The sequence below is a fragment of the Arthrobotrys flagrans genome (assembly GCF_004000055.1).
Source record: "Arthrobotrys flagrans strain CBS H-5679 chromosome Unknown unitig_1, whole genome shotgun sequence".
NCBI classification, from domain to species: Eukaryota; Fungi; Ascomycota; class Orbiliomycetes; order Orbiliales; family Orbiliaceae; genus Arthrobotrys; species Arthrobotrys flagrans.
In genome coordinates, this window is record NW_027137556.1 from 6,378,071 (window position 1) to 6,402,327 (window position 24,257).

General features: G+C 47.8%; 4 protein-coding genes across 4 annotated transcripts; 2 read left to right on the forward strand and 2 right to left on the reverse strand.

Annotated features, from left to right (window-relative positions):
* Positions 1-279: 279 nt before the first annotated feature.
* Positions 280-2,445, forward strand: DFL_009864 (uncharacterized protein; the record flags this gene model as incomplete). The annotated part of the gene is made up of 2 exons (XM_067639813.1): positions 280-1,512; positions 1,567-2,445. The coding sequence occupies 2 exons, from the start codon at positions 280-282 to the stop codon at positions 2,443-2,445; spliced, it is 2,112 nt and encodes a 703-aa protein (XP_067487564.1).
* Positions 2,446-6,688: 4,243 nt separating this feature from the next.
* On the reverse strand, positions 6,689-8,511 carry DFL_009865 (uncharacterized protein; the record flags this gene model as incomplete). Its single annotated transcript, XM_067639814.1, has 4 exons — positions 6,689-7,786; positions 7,857-8,080; positions 8,172-8,224; positions 8,426-8,511. The coding sequence occupies 4 exons, from the start codon at positions 8,509-8,511 to the stop codon at positions 6,689-6,691; spliced, it is 1,461 nt and encodes a 486-aa protein (XP_067487565.1).
* Positions 8,512-10,410: 1,899 nt separating this feature from the next.
* DFL_009866 (uncharacterized protein) lies at positions 10,411-14,614 on the forward strand (the record flags this gene model as incomplete). Its single annotated transcript, XM_067639815.1, has 4 exons — positions 10,411-10,689; positions 10,786-10,875; positions 10,944-14,357; positions 14,423-14,614. The coding sequence occupies 4 exons, from the start codon at positions 10,411-10,413 to the stop codon at positions 14,612-14,614; spliced, it is 3,975 nt and encodes a 1,324-aa protein (XP_067487566.1).
* An 851-nt stretch (positions 14,615-15,465) lies between these two features.
* On the reverse strand, positions 15,466-21,860 carry DFL_009867 (uncharacterized protein; the record flags this gene model as incomplete). The annotated part of the gene is made up of 4 exons (XM_067639816.1): positions 15,466-15,802; positions 15,870-17,346; positions 17,402-19,898; positions 19,953-21,860. The coding sequence occupies 4 exons, from the start codon at positions 21,858-21,860 to the stop codon at positions 15,466-15,468; spliced, it is 6,219 nt and encodes a 2,072-aa protein (XP_067487567.1).
* Positions 21,861-24,257: the final 2,397 nt, after the last annotated feature.

Sequence of the window (24,257 nt, forward strand, 5' to 3'; positions counted from 1 at the left end):
TTTTGCACTTGCATGAAACAGCCACTCCGTCGCATCAAGCGATCAGGCTGATCGTGGTTTCCTCCAGAGATACCTCTAGGGATACCTCTCTAGCAAGTATTACCCCCACTCTATCCCTGACCTCACCTCACATCCACGAATCATCGACGCCATCTCCATCATCAATTCTATCTTCCTCATCTACCCCATCACGACCATTCCATTTGTCACAACCCGAGTTGGAGTCGAAGTTGTTTTCAACTGGTCCCTCGAACTGTGCTGGTTCGGCTTCTCTGAATAATGCCAGTTCCTAAGAAAAGGCATCAGAGGGAATCACCTTCTGGAGAACCAAAGCGAACTGAAGATTCGCCGGAGCCAAAGCGCCACCAGCGAGAGACGACAAGTCCAGGCTTTCCAGTTACGCAAGACCAACCAGCTGCAGCTGCCATCCAGTTCTCAGCTGCTGTCATCTCTGATCCTCCATCCACTCCATCCCTCCTTTCTCAACTCGTGCAACCAGACCCTTTTCGTCGAATATACGAGGAAATGCCGTTAAACATAAGGGCTACGCGTGAAGCTCCTGCGAGTGACGAAGGGTCACCATCAAACACCAGAGGGGGACATGCTCCGTCGGGTAGTAACCATCAGCCACGTGATGGAACGGCTACTGGACCACCCCATAATCGTGCAGAAGGTGTGGAAGCAGCCTCTTCCGCCTCTACTGCTGGTGGTATCTGGTATCCACCCCCTCCAGACCGCCCTCCCCCTCCCCCTCCTTCAGCTGAACGAAGCAATTTTGGAAGTGCTACCTTTCCACAACAGGGACCTCCCTCCCAGTCGCCTCCACCGGGCCCCCCAGCTAGGCTATCTCCAGTGGAAGATTTTGCTCTTTGGGGCGGGCTATCCGAAGCTGAAATTCGGAGACAAGTCAGCTTGCTAGAGGCAATGGAGAGAAGGCGCCGTGGATCATTTTCTCCTTCCCCGGGACCTTTGTTGCCTTCTATAATCTCGCCTCTTACATCTCCTCCACTCAGTCCGCCGCTCGTAGCCTCAAGGTCAAACAAACTTGGTCCACCGCCACTCCCTCCAGGTGCCAGCCCTCTTGACCTAGCCCAAAGTCGATCAACTCATCAGGTTCCTGTGTTTACTCCTGTTTCGTCGGCACCATCACCAAGAATTTCACGCCTCGGACTTCCTCCTCTCCCTCCTACTCACCAAACTAGAGAAACCCTCCCCGGATCACAGCATCCACGATTGATAGGACTCAGTCCACCGAGGCATGCAATTCGTCCGGAGATAGTGAGCGCCTCGTCCTTCACACGCCACTCTGACCGTGCCAGTTCGTTGGAGGGCTCTCGCCCACGCCGTGGAGCTATGAGCATCTATTTCGACGACGACCCCGATATCCAGGGCCCTGAGACTCGAAGATTATACACAACTATGCGAGGAAGTCCGAACCAGGCTTTTGTAGATCTCATTCGGGATTCGGAAGCTGCTCGCGCTACTGGCGCTTATTGGTTCCAACATGGATTGGTGAGTATACACCCTAGGATATACGAGATATTATTTTGGCTTACCGACGAATAGGGTCCCATCCCGCCTAACAACATGAGCGATGACAATCTCGGGTCATTGCAGCAACCCATGCCACATTTGACAGCAAAACGTGCTAAGTCTGAACCTAAGAAAGGTTCCACTGCCGCTCCTAGCCGCTCAAGTTCCTCCGCCCACGACTCAACATTTCGCTTTTTGGCATCTAAGGGCTATTATGAAGCTGTTGTTCCTATGGCATACGTCATGAATAACCCAAACACCCGCCCATTGTCGACAACAGATCCATTTTTCCGATGCTTCCCATCAGATCCAGACGAGATCCCATTTATACGAGGCACTAGACTTGCCACCAGGCCACCTACTCCGGAAACCCACCTGGACGAAACACCAGAGCAAAAAAAGGAGCACCTGAAGCAGGTAAAGGAGACTCAGCGAAAGCAGGACCGGACTTCAAGAAAAGATGTCTCTTTGCCTCTATTGTGGCACTTGCAGTATTCAAATCACCCACGTACCGTGGTCTCGAGTAAACACACGCTATCCGGCTCCCCGAGTGGAAGCAGCATTTCTCAAGATGACCTTGCAGATGAGGCAGAATTCCAAGAGCACCTTGCAAAAATCGAAAAGGAATACCGCAAGAGAATGCGAGCTCTCAAAATAGAGGGAGAGGCGGCTAATAGCATGTTAGGATATATCCCGATCGATGAGCTAGCTATCGATCCATTGGTTTCGTCACGCAGTAGGAGAACCGCCCAACCGGAGGAAGCTCAGCCTTTGGAGGTTGGTCGGGAGCCCGAACATGTGCAGGGACCATCATCAGAGCCATCATCAGAGCCATCATCGAGGAATGCTCCAGAGGAGGAAACCGGCGAATCATCGCAAGGAAGAAAGAAGGAATCTAGAACACGCAAGTAGTTAAGGAAGTTCTTCTAGAGAGCCTTCTCTTTTCGACAACGGCTCCCCATTCGCATGCTTTCAGGACATTCTTCCCCTTGCCCGAACATTGCTTGTCGGAAGAGATTACTTCCATATTATTTCTTTTCCTTAACATTTCTTCCTGTTGTTTTCAAACTTCGATGTTACTACGCGCTCTTAATCACGCGAAGGTGCTGGGTTTCTTACCTTATATTCCTCCTTTACCTTGCCCTCTTAATTCTACCCTCATGTTTACCCCGACCCGATTTCTTATTAATGAGCCCATACCGCGTGTAAAATAGTCGAGCATGGCTTCCTATCCGTTGTGCATTAAAGGGTGCATGTACCATAGAGAGAATGAAGGATGCGGAGGTGCATCCCATGAATAAGCACGAGATCAGAGGAGTTGGAGTTCTCTTTCCCCAAGACGCCAAGGACGTCGTTTTTGAGCCTTAGCGTTGTGTAACCATCTTACACCGCCACAACTATCAACAAACATGTGGCGTTCAAACAACTCATTCCTGGGCCTAGTTATTATACCAGCAATTCAGCCTTATAAACCAGCCACCTCCTCCTTCAGCCCAGAAAATTGCTAATAATTACATACAAAGTGCCTCGGACTACAAGATGTAGTCGTATCTGAGGGCAGTCATTGAAAGATATATGGGGTTTATTCATCCATAAAGGGCATTATCCTCGAAACAACTTGTTTGTTGTCTTCAATATAGAGTTGGAATGCCGCAGAACCGGCAGCAAAGAGGAGAGTGCGATAAAAGGGGTTTTGTTCTGGGTTGTCCTTTTCCTCGCAGATTCAGAGGATTCTTTCTAACATGGGTTCTGTGTAGCGTATTATCCCTCGAGCGGTCAGGATTGTCGTTGAGAGTACAATGACCCTGCGGCTTTGGGTGTCAAATGATAATGGGTTTGTTCCGAGGTAATGTAGGCCAACCTTAATCAAGTCTATTGCTTTTGAATAGTTCCCCATCCTATAATGAGCTTCAGCCTTGGGCGGTTGAAAGTCCCAGCAAAGCGCTGAGGCATGAATGGCTTCCAAGTTGTCCAGCTGGAAACGAGCATGTTGTTGGAGTAGGTTCGAAATTACTACACTTTTTCAACCAGTTTTGCGGTTCTGAGAGCAAGGCCGGCGCAGTCAATGCAGATTTGATCCTACATAATATCGAAGACAGTCTGCATTTTGAACGTTGTCTTTGGTACAGCACAGAGTCGGTTTTCTCAAAGGTCCTATGACATAGCTTTTAAAGAAAGAGAGAATGACTTTGCGGTTTCTGACCAACTCATATGGAATATTCGCTGTAAACTCGGTTCCCTGTCCGACTATGAAATTGCACAGGTTGCATTGCGGCATGTATTGTATATATACTGTTGCCACCGAATAAAATTTTGACGAAACCAAGGTGTTCTGGAAGCATGGACTCTCGCGCCTCGAAGGTCGTTTTCGCGCACATCTGAATGATTTCTTTGTGGGTACGAGATGTGAACTGACTTATGTGAGTGTAGCGCGGCCTCGATTGACGTAAGGCCATGCTTGCGTCCCAGGAAATGATATTATGGCACGTGTGTGTTTTATCTCTTGACCGAATCAAAAAAAAAACACAAACTTGCGCGTATTTTCGCAAAGTGGTTTGGCCCATATTAATTCCAAAGATAGTGTAAATGGCAAACAAAATCTCGAAAGTGCTGACGATCAACTCCGTTAAATGCCATCTCGCCATTACGATTCTGAAATGTGGCAGAGTTCGACCTGATTTCTTTCCAAAGGTTTCGAATATTAGCATAATAACGATGTTTAATAATGCCGTTATATATCCTATTGTGTATCGGGCCCGGTTGCTTGGGGTTTTCTAGGCACATACGAGTTGGTTTAACCGCCTAAATGCGCACAAAAACAAGCTGGTTGTTATGAGCCGATCTTCTTCGTAGCTCATGATTTCGAAGTTAGACAACCCTGTCATTTTCGATGTAATTGTTCTTTCGCTCGCCTCGAGAGGTACTTTTTGTATATTCTGCATGGTATCAACGCCATGGATGTATTTCCTCGCCATGTTGACCGCACTAGCCATCCATCGCTCTAATTAGATCTGGTCTGAATAATTGTGAGAGCCACCAAAGTTCTTGGGACTCTAAGATATCAAATATATCTTGATTCCTTTCTCTCTTGGGCCCGCTTATCAACTTGGAAGATATGCTTTCTATGTCTCCGTTGGAGGTTACGATCTGACGGTCCTAGGTCTTTGATGAATCGCTTGAACTGGCTTTCTCTGTATGCTCGAATTAATATTATATTAGAACAATTCCTTTGTAAACCGGCCTGAATAAGAGCACGCAGAATGCACCCTTGCTCTATGGATATCCCGTGTTGCCCCAAAATCGCGATGATGGTTCTACGAGGAGTGGTTTTCTTTATTTCCTCGAAAACAGAGTCTTTTATATGGTCCTAAGAAGATTTACGTGTATAGCGCCGCTTCTTTCTAGCTACTCCGCTGCATTTTCGGATGGACAATGTTCCATTCGAAGTTGACTTCATCCTTAATAATTGTTTGTGATGAACGAGGTCTAACAGCCTTCTGGAGCTGTTGATATTGTGAGATATATCGATATCTCTTTACGACGCTAACGCTACGAAATTGTAGATAAAACGAGGTCTGGTTGTCATATAACTATAACTTGGAGGACTAAATAGGTAATCGGGTCGGTGAGACTCGACATGACAGTTCATATGTGATATGAGATGAATGAAATCTCGAGAATACTTTGAAGTCGTCTGAGGGGGTGTATTATATATACTCATTTCCTTGTTCCGGGAAAGTGCTATAACACACACTGAATATGCGAATTGACCTTGCAAGGTTTGTCGTCACATCAGCTTCTAATAGCTGTGCCAGGTTCGGCGAAACTTGGATAACCAAACGTATCGGCCAATCACTAGATGGAAAAGTTCATTTTGGCGGAACGGTCAAATACATTTTGCTTTTCTTGTGATCGAGGGTGCAGCGTTGTCTCGCGAGTGCTACATCCTTGATTCATAGTCGAGCGAGACTGGTGGCCTCCACGAATTGCTCACCATTTAACTTAATATGACCGATTTTCTAAATCTATTGTATAAGCGTCTGGGGACGAGACCAGGACGCTATATTGTTTTTCAGCTTTGTCAAAAAAACAGCATTTAAAGGGGGCACAATATATTATTTTCTTTGCACCACACATTCGTCTCTAGGCGTTAGTAACCTCTCGAGATCGCCATTCTGACATGCCTCATCACGAGAGCTCCCGCTCCAGTCACCGGAGATATACGTGCAGAACCGAAACAATATCGCACATATGAAATCTTCGGGCTATACCTACCCCGATCTCGTAGCCAGGGTAGCATATTAATAACCTCTCCTGAAGACATCCACTGCATTGTTAAATATACATCGTGTCAAATGATACTGCGGCTTCGACGAATTCGCTCGGAAAGGTCATTGAAAAATATCGAAAACCTAACGACTCCATATCGACGACATGATAATGAAGAACGGCGACGTTGACCAGTCCTAGCTCCGTGCTCTAGAGAGCTGAAAAAAAAAAAAGCAAAAGTCCCCACGGCCTTCGTAAATAAGACGTTGACGGTAGATATTATGGCACAACGTTCCAGTATATAGCATCTGACCAGTTTCTGGTTGATTAGATTGCGCGCGGCCGTCTTGGGATGAAAAAAGAGAGCCCGAGCCTAGGCTACCTCGCCTAGTATTTCGCGAATTTTCAACCTCGGACGAATGGCTCGGAATGTGCATATGAAAACGAAACCGAACTTGTTTAATTAACGCGGGAGCAAACCATTTTACCATTTAGCATCATAATCGACAAAATTTTTTAAAATTTTGTTTCGTTTCTTTCTTTCCTTTCCGGATTTTGGATTTCGATTGAGTTCTTTTGTATATCCGAGCAGGGGATTGTATAGGAGAATAATAGATCAGTTTTTGTTGAGGGTGAAGAGGACCTTCTCAGCACCCTGATACCATTCACCATGATAATCAGGCCACTACCTCTGACCACCAATATAAAGAACAAAAAAAAGTAGGACTTTGGGGGGGGGAAAGGATTCTCTAACTAATAAATACTTAGTGGTTACAACTTGCACACATCATCATCGTTCATCATCACAGAAGAAGAAAAAGCCTCTCTTCCTTTTGGTGTCTTCTAGCCCAGTCTCAAAAATATTTCGCAAGAAAAGAAAGAATATTTACAACAACAGCTCCATTGGATTCTCCACCACCCTCTTCAAAGTCTTCATAAACTCAGCTCCCACGACTCCATCGACAATCCTATGATCGAAGCTTCCCGTGAAAGTGATCTTATCATCCCACTCGACACCCCCATCCCTTCCGGGAACCGCCACCTTCGCGGGAGCAGAAACGGACAGGATGCCAGCATGAGGAGGGTTAATGATCGCCGTAAACCGCGATACAGCGTCGTTCATTCCCATATTTGAAATGGTGAAAGTACCACCTTGGTATTCCTCCGGCTTGAGTTTTCCATCCTTGGCGCGAACGGCGAGCTCCTTGATTTCGTTGGAAATGGTTTGAAGACCCTTCGCGTGGGCGGCTTTTACGATCGGAGTGATAAGACCGACTGGGGTGGCTACGGCGACGGAGATATCGACGGAAGCGTATTGACGGATGACACCCTCGGAATCGATCCAGGAGGCGTTTACGTTGGGGTGTTTCTTGAGCGCCACGGCAACGGCCTTGACGATTAAATCGTTGACGGAGAGTTTATATTCTCCGGATTGAGCGGAGGCGTTAAGCGCGGTACGGAGTTTTAGAAGTTTGGAAACGGAGATGTCGGAGCCGATGTAGAAGTGTGGAGAGGTTTGCATGGAGGATTGGAGACGCGTGGCGATGGATTTGCGCATGCCCGATAGGGGGATGTCGACGTCGGATAGACCTGTTGCACCGCCGACTGCTGCAGAGGCAGATGAACCACCGGTTGGACCGGTGTATTTTTCAACATCGGCTTTGACGATCCTGCCGTTGGGACCGGTACCCTTGACATTTTTGAGGGGAATACCCTTTTCTAAGGCTAGGACCTTTGCGGCTGGGGAGGCAAAATATTCGAGACCTTCGAGGCGTTCGAGGGAGGTTTGGAGGCGAGAGCCGGTGGAGGTGGATTCTTCGGCTGTTGGGGCGGGAGCCGGTTGAGATTCGGATTCGGATTTTGAGGGTTCCGGGGAGGAAGACTTGGATTCTGGCGCGGAGGAGGCTTTGCCGCCTGCGTCGTCTATTGTGAAGTCTTTGAAGGCTTCGACGTCACCGGCGTCGTCGACCATGACCGCGATAGGCTATTTTTTCCCGCTTCAGTTAGATTTTTTTAAAACAAAAAAAAAAAAGGCCAGGAGAAAGAAAACATACGCTTCCAACGCCAATGTCCTTCTCACCGGTCTGTAGAAGAATCTTTGCAAGGACTCCCTCCTCCTGGTATTCAAAGTCCATCTGAGCCTTATCGGTTTCAATCTCAACAAGGACATCACCGGGATTGATTTTATCGCCTGGCTGCTTCTGCCAGCCGCCAATGTTGCCGGCTGTCATGGTGGGGGAGAGGGCGGGCATGTTGACGACGGTGTGGCGGGGTAGTGCTTCATTTTTTAAAAAAAAAAAAAAAAAAAAAATTTAAAATATCAGCGATATAGCTTTGAGGTTAAGACGAGGGAAGAGAGAGAGAAGTACAGGACTTATCGGCATAGTATCTGGAGAAGGTAGGGAAGGCGGCTCTTGGGATGCTAGTGAGAGAAGAAGTTAGCGTGGATATTACGTATTTGGGAGGTGCTGTTTGTCTCCTATACCCCCTCCCCCCCATTGGAACAGCAATTTATATGACACGAGTATAGAGATTAAAAGTAACCGGAATAATCGGTATGGACGTGATATAAGCCAATTGAGGAGAGAGCGGAGAGTTAGAGAGAGCGAGAGAGGGTATATACCTTCGTAGACATGTTGTGCTGTTGACCCTTCCGACGGCTCTGGACGCCAGCAGCGCTGTTCGGGAGGAAAATACCGCAGCGACCATAGCTACGGTATTGGGTATGACGAAAAAGAGTGAGTGAGTGGAGTTGGCGGGTTGATCGGTGATGGTGATGGCGATGGTGAGGATGAGGGGCGAGGTTGAGGATGAGAAGGAGAGGTTGGAGACGATCGAGAATAAAATGGAAGTGAATGATAATTATCGGCGACGTCGCTGTTTCTCAAGTATTGTTTGTTGGGGGAAAGCAATTTTAGCGTCCGGCAAAATTCACGGCGGGAAATTCGGCATGCCGATTTTGGCGGCCAACAGTTTTTCGGCCCGGTTTTTGCAACACCAACTCATTTTGACGTTAATACGTGAGATACAGTGTGGGAGCGGTAGTAGAAGTGGAGATAATTTCAGGTTGGACTATAATATTTTCTTATTCTTGCCCGCCCAAGTACTCGTGTCATTATGGAAGGGTCTGCAGGAATTATCTATATTTTGCCGGGGTCGTAGTAGGGGAGGAGCAATGTGGCTTCGGCATAGCGATATGGCTTCCTCGATACCCAAATAAGTTTATCTTTATATCATGATATGTCAATGTTGGGAACTGAATAATATATCATGGGGGGTGTATAGAGTAGTGGCACCTGCTAACCGGGCACCCGGCTGCGGCGAAGAACCGGTAACAATCGGTCGTCAAGAATTTCCTCAAAGAAGAGCACGATCATCTTCGTGCTCTAGCTGAAGCAATAGAGGAAATCGACTACATCCAAGAAGAAGAAAAAAAGGACAGTGTCCATCTGATCTTGCATATATCGCCGTCTTCCACAGAGATCCCAGCTTCCATGCCTAATTATTCAATGCAATATACGAACCGGGGAAACCAGTCGAAGAAGGCGGAGGGATACGGTACCTTTTTCGATGAGGCCGAGCTACGACTGATATATAACACCATCCATAACTTGAAGATTCTGGCAGACGCCGAGAAGGAGGCGCGTTTGTAGCCGACATCCCCAGCCTACCTCGATTACGGTACCCGGGTCGAAACTACTAAAATGTCAATCTCTAGAACCTGGCAATGGTGATCATCCCGATGGACCATACCCAGTGGAATATATAATTAGCGATTAGTGATTACGATGATGAACTGGCCGTTCATGATATTAGAGATCGAGGACAGCTTGACGAGTGGTTCCCAAAGGGGAATACTTATCAAGATATTGGAGTGAAGGGGTGGAAGAGCTGCAGATGCTTTGGGGGCTAATCCTCCTTCCGATACGAAACAGAACAAGAGAAATAATGGATGAACCAATCAAATTCATGTCCTTCAGTATTGAGTCCAGAGGAAGCTTAAGCTATTAATATTCTAGAACATTCTTTGGATATATTATGTTCCCGGAGATGAGGTGGGGAATATCCCCGGGGACTCCCCGAAGCCACAGAGCGTATGGATGTTCCCCTCCCCGGTAATTGTTTTCACCGGGGATGATTCTCAAAGAAGCCAGTTTGCAGGAGAAGTCGAAACTGGCGACGGCGGACGACGTCAGCTTCTCCCTCTTGCAGATTTCAGTCTCAACCTCCTTTTTTCTTTTCTCTGTTCTTTCATGGTGATATTTCCATCTCGTCCTGGCGCGTGGATGAATTGAGAATTAACGTATCGGCGGATCTTAGAGACCGAGTCCAAGTCTGATCCAGCTCTCGGCTTTGTCGGTTGCTTGTTGCCCTTTTCTTCAACCAACTCAACTTTTCTCACCACCATCTACCTTTCTATCGTCGACCGCCACCCCAGTTCGATAGACCAGCTCTTAGCCCTTCGATCTAACCGCGGGCGACGTCTCTCGTCCCTGCTGGGCATCTTCTCCTCCCTCTCACCATGTACGCGATTCTCCCAAATCAACCCGACTAGCTTATATATAGCCGGAATGCCACCGGCCTTGTACTCTGCTGATATAAAGGCGAATGCTTGTTTTTAGGGCACCCCTCGTTGACCACCCTCAGATCGCTCGCGCGACACTGCACAATCCCCTTCCGACATACCTCAAATTCTACGTCTGGCCTTTCTTCTCGTTATACCCGCTCTTCGGCGCCATTTACTTCCCCGAAGCAAATTACGACAAGTACATCCACGGGTCCGAATTCACCTTTTTATACCTCGGCGGCATCATTTGTCTGCAGGCTCTGCTGTGGCTTAGTTGCCAATGGAACGTCAACATTAAAACTCTATTCACTACTAGAACGGTAATGCATCCTTCCTGCTTCCTTCCCTTGGACGCTTCTAAATGGTTGGAGGTTCTAAGAAAATAAAGTCGAAGGACTAACGGTAGAGAAAAAAAGGCATCCGATATCTTCTCAGCCAAGCTGATCAAGGTCATTCCCGTCGAAAACTCTGGCAAGTCCGAAATATGCAAGATCATTCACGATAAAGTACGTTTTCCCTACGTGATAAGCTTCTTTTTTATCTGGGTTTTAACCGTCGCTGCGAAATATAATAGTCCGGTCCGAAAGAAGAGCTCTTCTTCCTCTTCCAGAAACGCCGTTTCCTGTTCTACCCCGAAACTGCTTCCTTCGCTCCGGTCTCCTACCCCCTCAGTTCGGATCCCAAGCCCAAGATTGAGTCCTTCCAGCATACTCTAGGAATCACATCTGCCACGGAAGAAGTCCACCTGAAGCACCACTATGGCCCAAACACCTTCGATATCCCCGTCCCCACCTTCACAGAGCTCTTCAAAGAACACGCCGTGGCGCCCTTCTTCGTCTTCCAGATCTTCTGCGTCGGTCTCTGGTGTCTCGATGAGTACTGGTACTACAGCTTGTTCACCCTCTTCATGCTCGTCGCCTTCGAGTCTACCGTCGTATGGCAACGTCAAAGAACCCTCACCGAATTCCGTGGCATGTCCATTAAACCGTACCCAATCTTTGTCCACCGTCTTGGCCATTGGGTTGAAATTCAGAGTGATGAGTTACTCCCCGGCGATCTTGTCAGCGTTGGACGTACGAAGGAGGATTCTGGTGTTGCCTGTGATATGATTCTTATCGAAGGAACTGCTATCGTTAACGAGGCCATGTTGTCCGGCGAGTCTACGCCGCTCCTAAAGGATTCTATTGCTTTGCGACCCGGCGACGCACCTGTTGAGCCCGAAGGTCTTGATAAAAACACCATTCTCTACGGTGGGACCAAGGTATTGCAAGTTACCCATGCAGCTGGTGGCGAAGAGAACCCAGAAAAGAACGTCAAGGTCCCCCTCGCGCCTGATAACGGTGCTTTGGCCGTTGTTACCAAGACCGGATTTGAGACCAGCCAGGGCCAGCTCGTTCGAACTATGATCTACTCCACCGAGCCAGTTTCCGCGAACAACGTTGAGGCGCTCTTGTTCATTCTTTTCCTCCTCATGTTCGCCATCGCCGCTAGTTGGTATGTTTGGACCGAGGGTGTCCAGCAGGACAGAAAACGCTCCAAGTTGTTACTCGACTGCGTCCTCATCGTCACCAGTGTTGTCCCGCCCGAATTGCCCATGGAGCTTTCCCTGGCCGTCAACACTTCCCTGGCCGCTTTGAGCAAATATGCAATCTACTGCACCGAACCTTTCAGAATCCCATTCGCCGGCCGCGTTGATGTTTGTTGTTTTGACAAGACGGGTACCCTTACCGGTGAAGATCTCGTGGTCGAGGGCGTTGCTGGGCTGAACGGTCAAGAACACGGTCCTACCGGAGAGGTTACCCCTGGCCTGCAGAAAGTCGCAGAAGTTGGACCCGAAACTACCTTGGTTCTCGCTACAGCTCATGCGCTCGTCCGCCTCGACGAGGGAGACATCGTCGGTGACCCTATGGAGAAAGCTACATTGGAAGCTCTTGGCTGGTCGCTCGGAAAGAACGATACCTTGACATCCAATAAACTCTCCGCCGCACCCGGAAAGGCATACTCTCAAACCTCTAGCATTGTCACCATCCGCCGACGATTCCAGTTCTCTTCTACCCTCAAGAGACAGAGTTCCGTCGCCACTGTTATTCACAACTCTTCCGGCCAACGTATCCGTGGATCTTTCGTCGCTGCCAAGGGAGCCCCCGAGACAATTCGAAAGATGTTGGTTTCCGTTCCTGCTGATTACGAGGCTACTTTCAAGTACTACACCCGCCGTGGATCCCGTGTTCTGGCTCTTGGATACAAGTACCTGTCGACCGATCAGGAGCTTGGCGCTGCACGAATCAACGCTTTAACAAGAGAGGATGTCGAGAGTAACCTCCACTTCGCCGGTTTCCTAGTTCTGCACACTCCGCTCAAGGACGACGCTAAGAGGACCGTTAGAATGTTGAACGAGAGCAGCCACAGAGTCATTATGATTACCGGCGATAACCCGTTAACCGCTGTCCACGTCGCAAACGAAGTTGAAATTGTTGACCGAGACTGTTGGATTTTGGACGCACCCGAAGACGAGAACAGTCCACACGAGTTGATCTGGAGATCTGTGGACGAGACTACTATGATACCTGTTCAGCCGGGAGAGCCAATCGATCCTAAAATTATCGCCGAAAAGGATATCTGTGTTACCGGTTATGCTCTCAACAAACTCACCGAAAATGCCACTGCCATCTCCGTCTTATTGCGCCACACATGGGTTTACGCTCGTGTGTCTCCCCTACAGAAGGAAATCATCCTGACCGGACTTAAGGCCGCTGGATATACTACCCTTATGTGCGGTGACGGTACGAACGACGTCGGCGCTCTCAAGCAGGCCCATGTTGGTGTCGCTCTTCTCAATGGTACCGAGCAGGATCTTCAACGCATCAGCGAACACTTCAAGGTTACCAAGATGAAGGAAATCTACGAAAAGCAAGTCGCACTCACGAAACGTTTCAACGCGCCAGCTCCACCCCCACCGCCAATCATCGCCCACCTGTACCCACCTGGTCCTAAGAACCCCAACTTTGACAAGGCAGTTGAACACCAAGCTAGAATCCGTGGTGTGGATGTATCTCAGATCCCTATTCCCAAAGCACCAGAAGGCGAACTCGAAACAGTAACCACACCCGGCGCCGCGGCAGCACTGCAGTCCCAAAACAACACCCGAGCGTCCGCCAACAAGGCTGCCGGCTTCGCAGATCAAATGACTAGCATGATGATGGATCAAGAAATGAACGACGACGAACCCCCAACTATCAAACTCGGAGACGCCTCCGTCGCCGCTCCGTTCACCTCCAAACTTGCAAATGTCATCGCCATCGCCAATATCATCCGCCAGGGGCGTTGTACCTTGGTCGCCACGATTCAAATGTACAAGATTCTCGCCCTGAACTGTCTCATTTCTGCCTACAGCTTGTCAGTTCTTTACCTCGACGGTATCAAATTCGGCGACGGGCAGGTCACAATTAGCGGCATGATGATGTCCGTATGTTTCCTCTCCATCTCCCGTGCTAAACCCGTTGAAAGACTGTCACGCGAAAGACCACAACCAAATATTTTCAACCCATACATCATCGGTAGCGTCCTCGGCCAATTCGCAGTTCACATCGTCAGTCTAATCTACATTTCAAACTACGTCAAGGCGATCGAACCCCACGAAAGACCCAAGGATCTCGAAAAGGAATTCCAACCTTCTCTCCTCAACAGTGCCATCTACCTTATCTCTCTCATCCAGCAGATCTCCACATTTGCAATTAATTACCAGGGACGTCCGTTCCGTGAGAGCATTAGGGAAAACCGAGCAATGTATTGGGGGTTGGTTTCCGTGGGGGCTATTGCGTTTATGTGTAGCACGGAGTTTATACCGGAGTTGAATGAGAAACTTAGACTTGTCAAGTTTTCGGATGAGTTTAAGACTATTTTGACCACTAGCATGTTGTTGGATTATGCGATTTGTTGGTTGATTGAGAAGAGTTTGAAGTGGGCGTTTAGTGATTATAGGCCGAAGGTATACCCCCCCTTTTTTCCCCTCTATTGAAGAAGCAGAGGCTAATTTTTGAAATTTTCACATAGGATATTGCGGTAAGGAGAAAAGATCAATTGGAAAGAGAAGCGAATAGAGCGGAAGAAAAGGTGATTATTCCGCCACCGGTTGTTCATAAGGTTGCTGGTGGTAGACCCGGGGTTAATGTTCCCGTAGCGACAACGTCGGGAGTTAAGACGACAGCGACGGAGAAAGGAGGATTGAAGAGGTTGAATCGGTGAACGAAGTGATCGAACGATTTCCTTTTCCTTCTTTTTATAATTTTTTATTGGAAAACGGAATAAGGAAAGTACAGTAATGATAAAATAATGATGAGGGTATTCTAGAGGGGGGAAGGGTGACCTAGAAGAAGAAAATTCATGTACAAAGGGGATCGGAAGTTTGAAGGGGGCTTAATGTATTCCTACTTGGGTAAGTAGGTCATTTGATACTTGGGGAGAGGTTTTCGAGCTGTTGGTTTTACTAGATGCCTTCAAACCTTTGGGGATAATGCATAAGGGGCTGTTATACAAGATTTATTATTATAAATGATCGTTTCTTTCTCTCTCTTTAATTCAACCGATCTTTCTTTCGTACAAGTGCATCATGTGTAGTCTCGCACCCATCCTGTACTTGCATCTTGAGATGTTTCGAGATGTCACTTTCAAATCGGTGGAAGCAACACATCTAACCCCAAATATCCAACAACCCTTCGGATTCACGTGACCATATTGTATTTGAATATGAGAGGGAACTTGCGCATTCTATACATAAAAACCATTGCCGGACAAGATAAAAAGAAGGGGAATATCAATGAACCAGCCATGGATTTAAAGGCTTATCCAAATTATGTATTATGTACAAATATAGAGAAGAGAGAAAAGATTCAACAGCTTGATGTATGCGAGAGGGAAGAAAAGAAACGTAAGCGCTTCGCTTTTTCCTAAATTCCCTAAAGTACTAAAAACAAGAAGGCTAGCTAGCTATAAACTTTGCCATCGAAAAAAAACAAAAACTTCGAAAGAAGAAAGGAACGATCATTCATCCAAAGATCTAGTTCTTTTGTGTTAAACAAAACCAATGAAATAAAAATCTACCGGCTCATTACACTCCCCGCCCTCCTTCGCCCGTTCGCAGCCGCCCCACCTCCGCCGTTAGCTCCACTTTCCACAGTTTTAGCCCCCAGCTTCATCTCCCCGACTCTTCTCAAAATCCCCATTAATGACCGTCTCATATCTTCACTGAGGTCCTGTCGTAGCAGCTCCACGACAACGGGGTAAAAGGCTGTGATGTTTCTTTCAAAGTCCGCATCGGGGAATGCGAGGTACCCGTCCATTACATCCACTACAACGGGTTGCCAGGCAAGGATGTTTCTGTGTTGTGTTTCACGGTCTAGGACTACATAGCCGTGGATTATGTCGATGCATAATCTACATGTACATCATTAGTATCTCTTGAAATAGTAGATTTTGTACGGGGCGTTAAGGGGAAACATACGGTACCAAGGCCTCCTCAACATCCCGTCTACTCTCCCGCCTCTCGGACTTATCATCGGCAAACATCCTAAATAAAATCGAAATATACGTCGCAGCGCTCGTACTTTCTTGCTTCAAAAGATTTGGTGGCTGCTTCATAAATCCGTCGCGGAATAATTTCATCCTTAGTTCTTTATCATTATTGAACTTTCGCGCGAATGCAAAGGATTTCTTGAGCAACGACATTAGTCGTAGGAGTTCGGGGGATGGGATGAGGTTATAGACGTCGTCATTGGAGAATAGTTCTGAGACGGTTTCAATCATTAGGCCTTGGAGGACACATTTGGTGATTATTCGGGCGAAATAGCGTTTTCGGGCGGCGCTGACGGAGACGGCGATTTGGGGTACCTGTTGGGTAGGGCGGTAATCTTCTAGTTGTTGTTCTTGCGGGGTCTCCGGGTTAACATTTGTGTTTTCCGGCTCGGGCTCTATTTCACCACCGAGGGTTGCGGCTGCTTCTTTCTGCTCGAGAGTCTCCAGACCATCGATCTTTAGACCCCCCGTGTCTACGGTTGTGTCGTTGAGCTCGTTTTCCTCTTCCATCGAACCGGCATTAAGTATGCCTGGCGCGCCACCCGGTACCGCCGTAGAGACGTTGTTAACAGCACTGAACAACTGATGTGCTGTGGTTCTTTCGAACAGCACTACAAAGGCACCCACAACTTTGCCCCAATGCTCTTTCTGCAGCTTCTTCACATTCTGCAAGATCAATTGCTGCAAACAAGAACTACCTATCCGCGCAATTGTGTCGTTCTCCTGACAGATACATGTAATCAAAAGCTCCAAGAACCCATCCAACATCCGCGATAGGTTATAGAAGAAGTGTGTGAATAATTGTATCAGGTTCCTCAACGCTTGAATCATAGTAGTCGACAGCCACACCGTCATATCCTCATGATTATTGAACCGCGACATCTCGCTCTTACTCTTCAAAACCATAAAGATCGGGAAAAGCAATTGGCGGCACACGAGATCCCAGAACGGCTCGGGGTATGCGGCCCCATAGGAGACAAGGGTATCGAAGAGATGATTCAAGGCTCGGCTTCGGACTTCTAGATCTTCGCCGGTCATGAGAACATCGTGGAAGGCGAAGAGAACCGGGAACCAAAATTTGACCATCGGATCCTCCTTTGCCGTCTTAAATTTGCCGCTGCCCATGACGCTTTCGATGCTGTTTCCGTTCTCAAAACCATTGCTGTTAGTGTGGTCGAAGTCGGCTGATTTTGGAGACAGAGGACACTCCGGTGTATCAAGCATCCTGGGAACGATCGTCTTCAGTATCTCAATTGCTTGCAGCGAAATGCGCTGGAATCTTAGGTTCTTCGCGAACTCTGTAAGACAGACGACCAGATCGGAGAAGGCGCCCTGTGCAACAATTACGCCGAACCTCTCCTTGTAGATGGACTGCACAGATTTGAAGGCAAATTCAACAATGTTATCTAGACAAAGTTAGTGATTAGGTTTACACTGCTGCGAATTAATAAAATCACATACCATACTGCTCCTTCGCCGCGAAGCTATAAGTGCCGAACATAGTCCTCCAGCCGGATTTGATCATATTACCCCTTGCCTGTAACATCTGATTCAAACACTGCAGCACCATATCCTTCACCTTTGCGTGCGAGCTATTCGCCATAACATGCTCGAAAGGTTTCAAAAAGTCCTTTTGGAATCTGAAATGCGGCAGCTCCTGGATCTCTAAGAAGCGCATACTCAACTGTCGTAGGGAATCCAACGCAAAGAACACTATGCTCGTGTTCGGAAGACATCCAACATTGTTAAAGTGCTCCCCGAGAATGGCCCAGATATTAGACCATTCAAATCTGATACGGTTCATGTTGTAAAAACTGATTTCTACAAGCTTCTGTAAACTGAACATTCGGGGACTTTCGCTCGACCCAGAGGATTGTACTTCTTGCCACGAGACCTCACACAAAGCACGCACGAAATGAACAATAGCATCACCGTTCAGTTTCGAACTATTGGCGAAGATCTTGTCCACTGCGATGACAACCTCTCGACTTCGTGATTCCTCGGCAACATCAGCGGAGTAGTTGGACATTTTGTGTCGGATCGATTTGGAAGAACGGGTAGAGTGGAAAGAAGTACGCCGGTCGTCGCCCGTGGTCGATGCCCTCAGAGACTTATTCATATCCGGCAACGAACCTTCGTCAACGCCCTGTGAAATCAACTGGAACCGTTCAAGCTGACTGACAGCCAACAAAACATCCTTCCATGAAGACTTGAGAAGATTTCCCTCTGTCTGCGCAACATCGAGGAGAATTTTTAATGCTTCCACATTCTTTGGCTTCATCTCGCTCAGGTTGCTCAACTGAGTAAATCGTGTCAACGCTCCAACGAAGGATATTCTCGGTAGTTCCAGATCGAACAGGCAACTGATCTTGATCGCAAGCCTGAATCCTTCCATACAAAGCCTAATGCTTTCCAAATCTTGGGAATCTTGGGTAGGACCGCTCAGACCGCTCAAGAACGACATCCAAACAGTCTCAAACATCGGTCCAATATGCTTGAAGCTCGATGCGTTGACAAAGCGTATTGTAGTATTAGTCTTCTTCGAACTCGTCCTTTGAGACCGTAACAATGTCTTGAACAACTGCTCTGTTTTGTTTGCCATCTCTTCAGACGCTTGCATGTATGCCTCTCTTTGTAAGTCTCTTCCAACGGTGGCCAACGCTTGCCCGATTCCAGCCGCTAGCCCAGCATTCTTCTGATTGGCCTCCTTACTTTCCCGAATGGCATCCTTCTCGTCCTCTAGGATGATTTCGTTTTGCGAGATTTCGTCAAATATACCATGAAGGTACTCTTCTGGTAGATCTGCACCATCGTTGATACCCCGATTATTCTTGACAAAGTCCTCTTTCTTCATTCTCTTCTTGATCTTCGTCGAATGTTGGTCCACGTTTAACATGATCACCGAATACGCCAACACGTAAGCCGTGTCAGCGTTCGCGAACGCATTCGGATTCCCAGAGATATACCGTTCCGCAAATTTCAACATCAATCTATCAATCTTCTGACTTTCACCGGGTAATCTGAAGGTCTGGAGGAAGCGACGTAGCGCATCGACATAACGCGTTCGGGTAAAGTCGAGGAGATCGACAAAAGCGTGCATGATGTTGATGCTCTCTTCATCACCTTCACCGAGATATTCACCAATCTTGCCTTTGTCGAGGATACTATTGAAACTTAACAAGAATTCGGCGATATCACGAGGTTCTTTGCTCTTGATGAAGCCCTGCTCTATTAACGCCTTGATACCGTGTTTCGGCTTAGTGTTAAACTTGCGAGCGCAATCACTTAGCGCATTCTTTCGAAGTTTCGACTTCTCAAATTGGCTTGGGTCATCGAAGACGGCCAGGCTATTCAAGTCGGAGTTAGAGGAAACTCGACGGTCGATTTCGAGTTGTGGGGTCCCCGGACCACTAAGTCCCCGTGACGGTGTGTGCTCGAAGGAATCCCGATTCTCTAGAGACTCGCGGGAATTTTCCTGCGCACTAGCAGCTTCAATTCCCTTTTGAGACCACGATACGAGAGATCTAAGAGCTTCGACTAGGCATTCTATGCTATGACGTTTCAGGATATATTCCTGCGGGTATAGACCGTCGGTCTGGTGACCCGGGGGTGGCGCTGCGCCGATAGAAGCTGCGGCGAACGAGGGTGGAATGTGAGTAAGATGATAGTGTCCATCCGTTCCACGCCTTGGGTGGTTATCAATGTATGCTTGTTGTTGCACACTGCTCATATGAACCGGCAACGCGGCTACCTTTGCGATGTGTTCCATTATCCGTTGGAAAAGATTGTCGAGGGCGGCGCGGTCACAATCATAATTCAGATAGATCTCGACCAGTGCCTTTGGGTCGGAGGAAATGCGCTCGAAGAGGCCTAGGATTGAATGTTTCTGGTTCAAAGTGGAGTTCTTGTTCTCGAGAATTGCGAGATAGATTTCCTTCATGAACACCTCGAGTTCTTTCTGGGTGCATGTTAGTATGGATCACTTCTTATATTCCCGAGTTCCGAATCGTACCTTCAGCGCACTTCTCATATCTCTCACGACTAACCAAAATATCTCACTGCACATTTCGAACACCCACGGCACCGCACTAGCCGCGTTTCTACTCAAAGAGAGGCAGAGATACTGCTTAATAGCTTGTACGAACTGCGTCGGTTGCTCGGTTCCGCTCCCACGGATCGTAACGAGTGGATTTGTGAACACAACAGAATGCTGCTTCAGAATCGTCAGGATCAAATGCAGCGACAGCAGCTTACTTCTCATCCCATGGCATTTGAGATCGGCGATTTGCTCTGGGGGTAGAACTTTGATTGAAAGCTTGCACATGGCTCGGAAAACAAGAAAAATATCCTTGGTAAAAATTTCGTCCTCCAGGTCCTGCTCAGAGACTTCCGGGTGGACGTTTGTTTGGTTTCCGACACTGTTGCTGCTTTGTGGGCGGCCGATAGTGACCGTTGTTGGGGCATTATCCATAATCTTTTCATCGTCGAAACTTTTTCGGTGCTCAAAACTTTGGAGTGTGATCTTTTCGCCTGGTGTCGCCAACTGCGGAGAGGATCCGTTCACTTGAGATTGTGTGTCCCCGGCGCTACTCTCCTCATCTCCCTCCCCACCATCAACCGTACTCATCGCAGCACCAACAGTGGTCGTACTACCTCCAACATCTTGGTGTTGCAGACCTCCCAATTCGGCCCTCGCCTCCCGAACGGCAATCCTAGTCTTCATCCGTTCGAATACAACATTCACCATCTGAGTCAGGGCACCTTGTGCTACTGTCTGATTCGCAGCATTGTGACTTAATAGGAAGATGTTGTAGATCTGTCTGATAGACTTCAACAGACCAGCGCCATGGACGATGAACTTGTCATTTAACACGGCAGAGAGCAGAGCTTTAATGATTTGCATCTGCACTTTGTCGTCCGTGACATCGCCAATGAAGCAGCTGGCTATTGTGTCAATTGCTCGTTCTATAAGCGGGGTCGAGCTTATGGAGGAGTGGTTGGTTGTAAAGTAGCCGTATGATATGAGTTTGTCGATACTGTCCAAGGCCGCGACAACTAGGGTGGTAGTATGGGTCATACATGCCAGCCTTAGGGGTTCAAAGACTACTTCTGGATCTGGGGCGTATGGTGCTAGATCTTTGAGCGCCTCAAGCGCACGGCGTGCGGCCTCTGCTAGGTCAGCACGCCGCCTGGCATCGCGGCTGGCAGAGATTATCTCGAGAGATTGGACAATAAAGACGGTGTTTGGGAGGTTATAGCGGATAGGCTGAGCTTGTGCGGGAGTCGGATTTGGAGTTCTGGATGGAAGCGAGGAAGCCGAAGAGCCAGGTCGAGCTGCTGGGGAGGATGGCTGAGATGATGATGGCTCCGACGATGTGACGATCTGGGGTGGTGGACTTGACGGAATTTCCGTAATCTGTGCCAGCTCTCCCTGAGCATCTTCGGATTCCACTACTGGCTCCGTCGGCTTTTCTTCGGTCACCAATTCCTTGGTCTCTGAGGGTTCTGATGTTGGTTGTGTCAACTCCTCCTGTCTGGTGGTAGCTTCCTCGACATCGATTCGAGGCACTTCCACCTCCCCGGTCTCCGGTAACGGTTCTGGCTCTACAACCGTCAGCTCGGATCCTTCTCCCCCCCGGCCATTCGGAGTATTTGTGGTTTCCGGTATCGTATTAATTTCGGGTACGGAAGCTGTGACAGTTTCTTCGGCATCCGTTGTCGTTGAGGGGACCTCCTTGGTTATCCCCTGTTGGGTCTGTTCACCGTGTGGCAGCTCATCCGCTACATCGCGGTCAATAGATACCTCCTCATAGTCGTCTATGGACCCTACCGGCTCCTCCTTCTCCGATGAAGTTTTCCCAATGGGAATGCTGATGCTCTCGCCCTCTGGGAGAGCTGGTTTGCCTTCTGGATTCGACATCAGAAGGAATGGCTGTCCCGCCAGTTCCGGGTGGTTTAACGAAGGGATAGCAGGCGCAGGCTTTAAGGAAGCGTGTAACTCAGCCGGCACCTAAACCGTTAGCAGCAGCATCAATGCAAATAACCCAAATATTGGATTCGTTATGGGTAGGAAAGCTGTCGTCTTCGTGGCAGTCGTCGTAGTCGTGAGAAGCGACAAAGGAAGGGAGGTAATAAGCCAGGTGTCTTGTGTGCTGCAGTGAAATGAAGCCCAAACCCAATTCCCCGTTCGTGTTCCGTTACGCAAGCTGTGAAAGGTAACAAGATGCCGTTCCAAGGGCCAAGGAGTTTAGGGTCAGAAAATGTGCCGAAGCCCTCAGCTTGAAACGGGTCGATGGCTGCACTTGCGGTACCGAATGGGAGGATGATGTCGTTGGCGTCCAAAGCTCCCGGGGAGTCGTCGGTGTGGTTAATTTCCGGGTGTCGCGGCGAGCCTCTCTCAGGGGGTCTTCTGTGCCTGTCCTGTGCTGCCGGGGTTGTCCGTCACTCACCCATAGCCCCACCAACACATTCAACCATTCAACCTCGCATTCAACCTCAACCCGAACACAAATTGAGGTAAACTTCACGATGTCGACAGGTATACAGTCTCCGGCTGCTTAATTTCTTATCAAGATATCTTAAATTATGCTATCTTATTATGCCGAAGAGGCGCCATGGTTTGGTCGCTCGCTGTCAAAGAGAGGAGTTGGACGACCATTGGCATGGTCATGACGCGTATGCATTCATCAGCTCATGCATCTCAAGATGGGAGCCACGTTCTTCAATTTCAAATTATAATTCCAACTCCTTAAAATCTCCACTCACGATGATGTTTAGTCGTCGTGGGCATAAATAATTACCCATATGATATTGCAGATTTTCCCTTGACAGTATTCGCAACACAAGACTACGTGGGCTGTACAAATGCCTGCTTCGGGCTGTCAGATGTCATCCACCTGTACATATAAAACCAGCGACCTTAAATAATATTACGATTGTTAAAAGATCTCGCACATCTGTTTCTTATAAGCTTATAAGAAACATATCATATAAAAACAGGATCCCCTTAAATATGAGGCTGGAGTCACGAATCTATATCGTTGGCTTCTACGGGGTCTGGATTTTCTCTATGGAATCCTAAGTAATCCGTTTAGCGAAGTATATACACTAACTACGAATTCATTCGCAATCCAGAATTACGGACAGAGTCAGAGGTCTTCCAAATAACAGGAATTACCCAGAACTCACAATTAATATCAGAGCTAGCTCTTAGTGGCAGAATACAAGAGGAATCCTTTAAACGGCCGCGGAACAGAAAATGTTGCAATTTTAATTCAATAGCATAAAAGCAGACACAACGGTGGAAAGAGTATTCCCATCAAACCAAAAAAGGAAAAAAAGAACACAATGCAATTCGAACAAAGTCGTGAGGTTACACGACCTTCATTTTCTTCATTTTCCTCGTCGTCGTCAAACTGCAAAGGTAAGTCCGCTTTGCGGGTGCAAACAGCCTTCGTCGTGCTTGCCGTGACGAAATCCCAAGAACAAATGGGTAACCAGCCCGCAAAAGAATCTCCAGCAACTGGTGAAGATCCAGAAGTGATTTGCTTTGATTCTTTGATCGAAGGAAGTGTGGGTTTAAGGAACAATGCCTAAAACAAAAACTTGCATTAAAATATAGCAATGGATAACAATTTTTAAAAATCAAATTCAAACGATGTAAGCAAGCAAGATTTTTTGTCCCTCCTCTTTGGTAATCCCCAAGAGCTGGCGTCGATCGAGATGCAAATAATTTTTTCCACACTTCGGGGTCCCCCACCATCGCATTAAGCTTCCATCACTTTCTATGCGGTCAACCCATGCACGCACAGTAAATGCCACATAATATAAATTTGTTTTGAATCTCGACAGTATGGATTCTAACCATCAATTGGCAGGCAAGTGCGAGCATGAGAGCGGTGAATGGCCAGGTCACAACCGCCTCCGTGATCATCATCTGAGGGTCCTTCCCAAGAACCATCAGAAAGATACACAGGAGAATGTCATTGAATATTGAGATCGCAATGACCGTGGCGACACCCTTGATGACATTCCCTGGTTGAATGTACCAAGTGAAAACGCATCTAACTTCGAACCCAACGTTACCATGCTCCGCTGCCATTTGTTCGATCGATCGAATTTGTCATGGACGGGTGTCAAGAACCAATGGATGGTGGATGAAACAGATGCCATAAGTACAAATTCCGTGTTCTCTATACTATATCTCATGACAATTCGTTAGTAACATGGAATTGATTTGATACGTTGGGAAAAGCTAAGCTACTTACGTAGAAGCACATACGGCCCATTCGCGCATGCGCGTCCTCGAAAAATCATC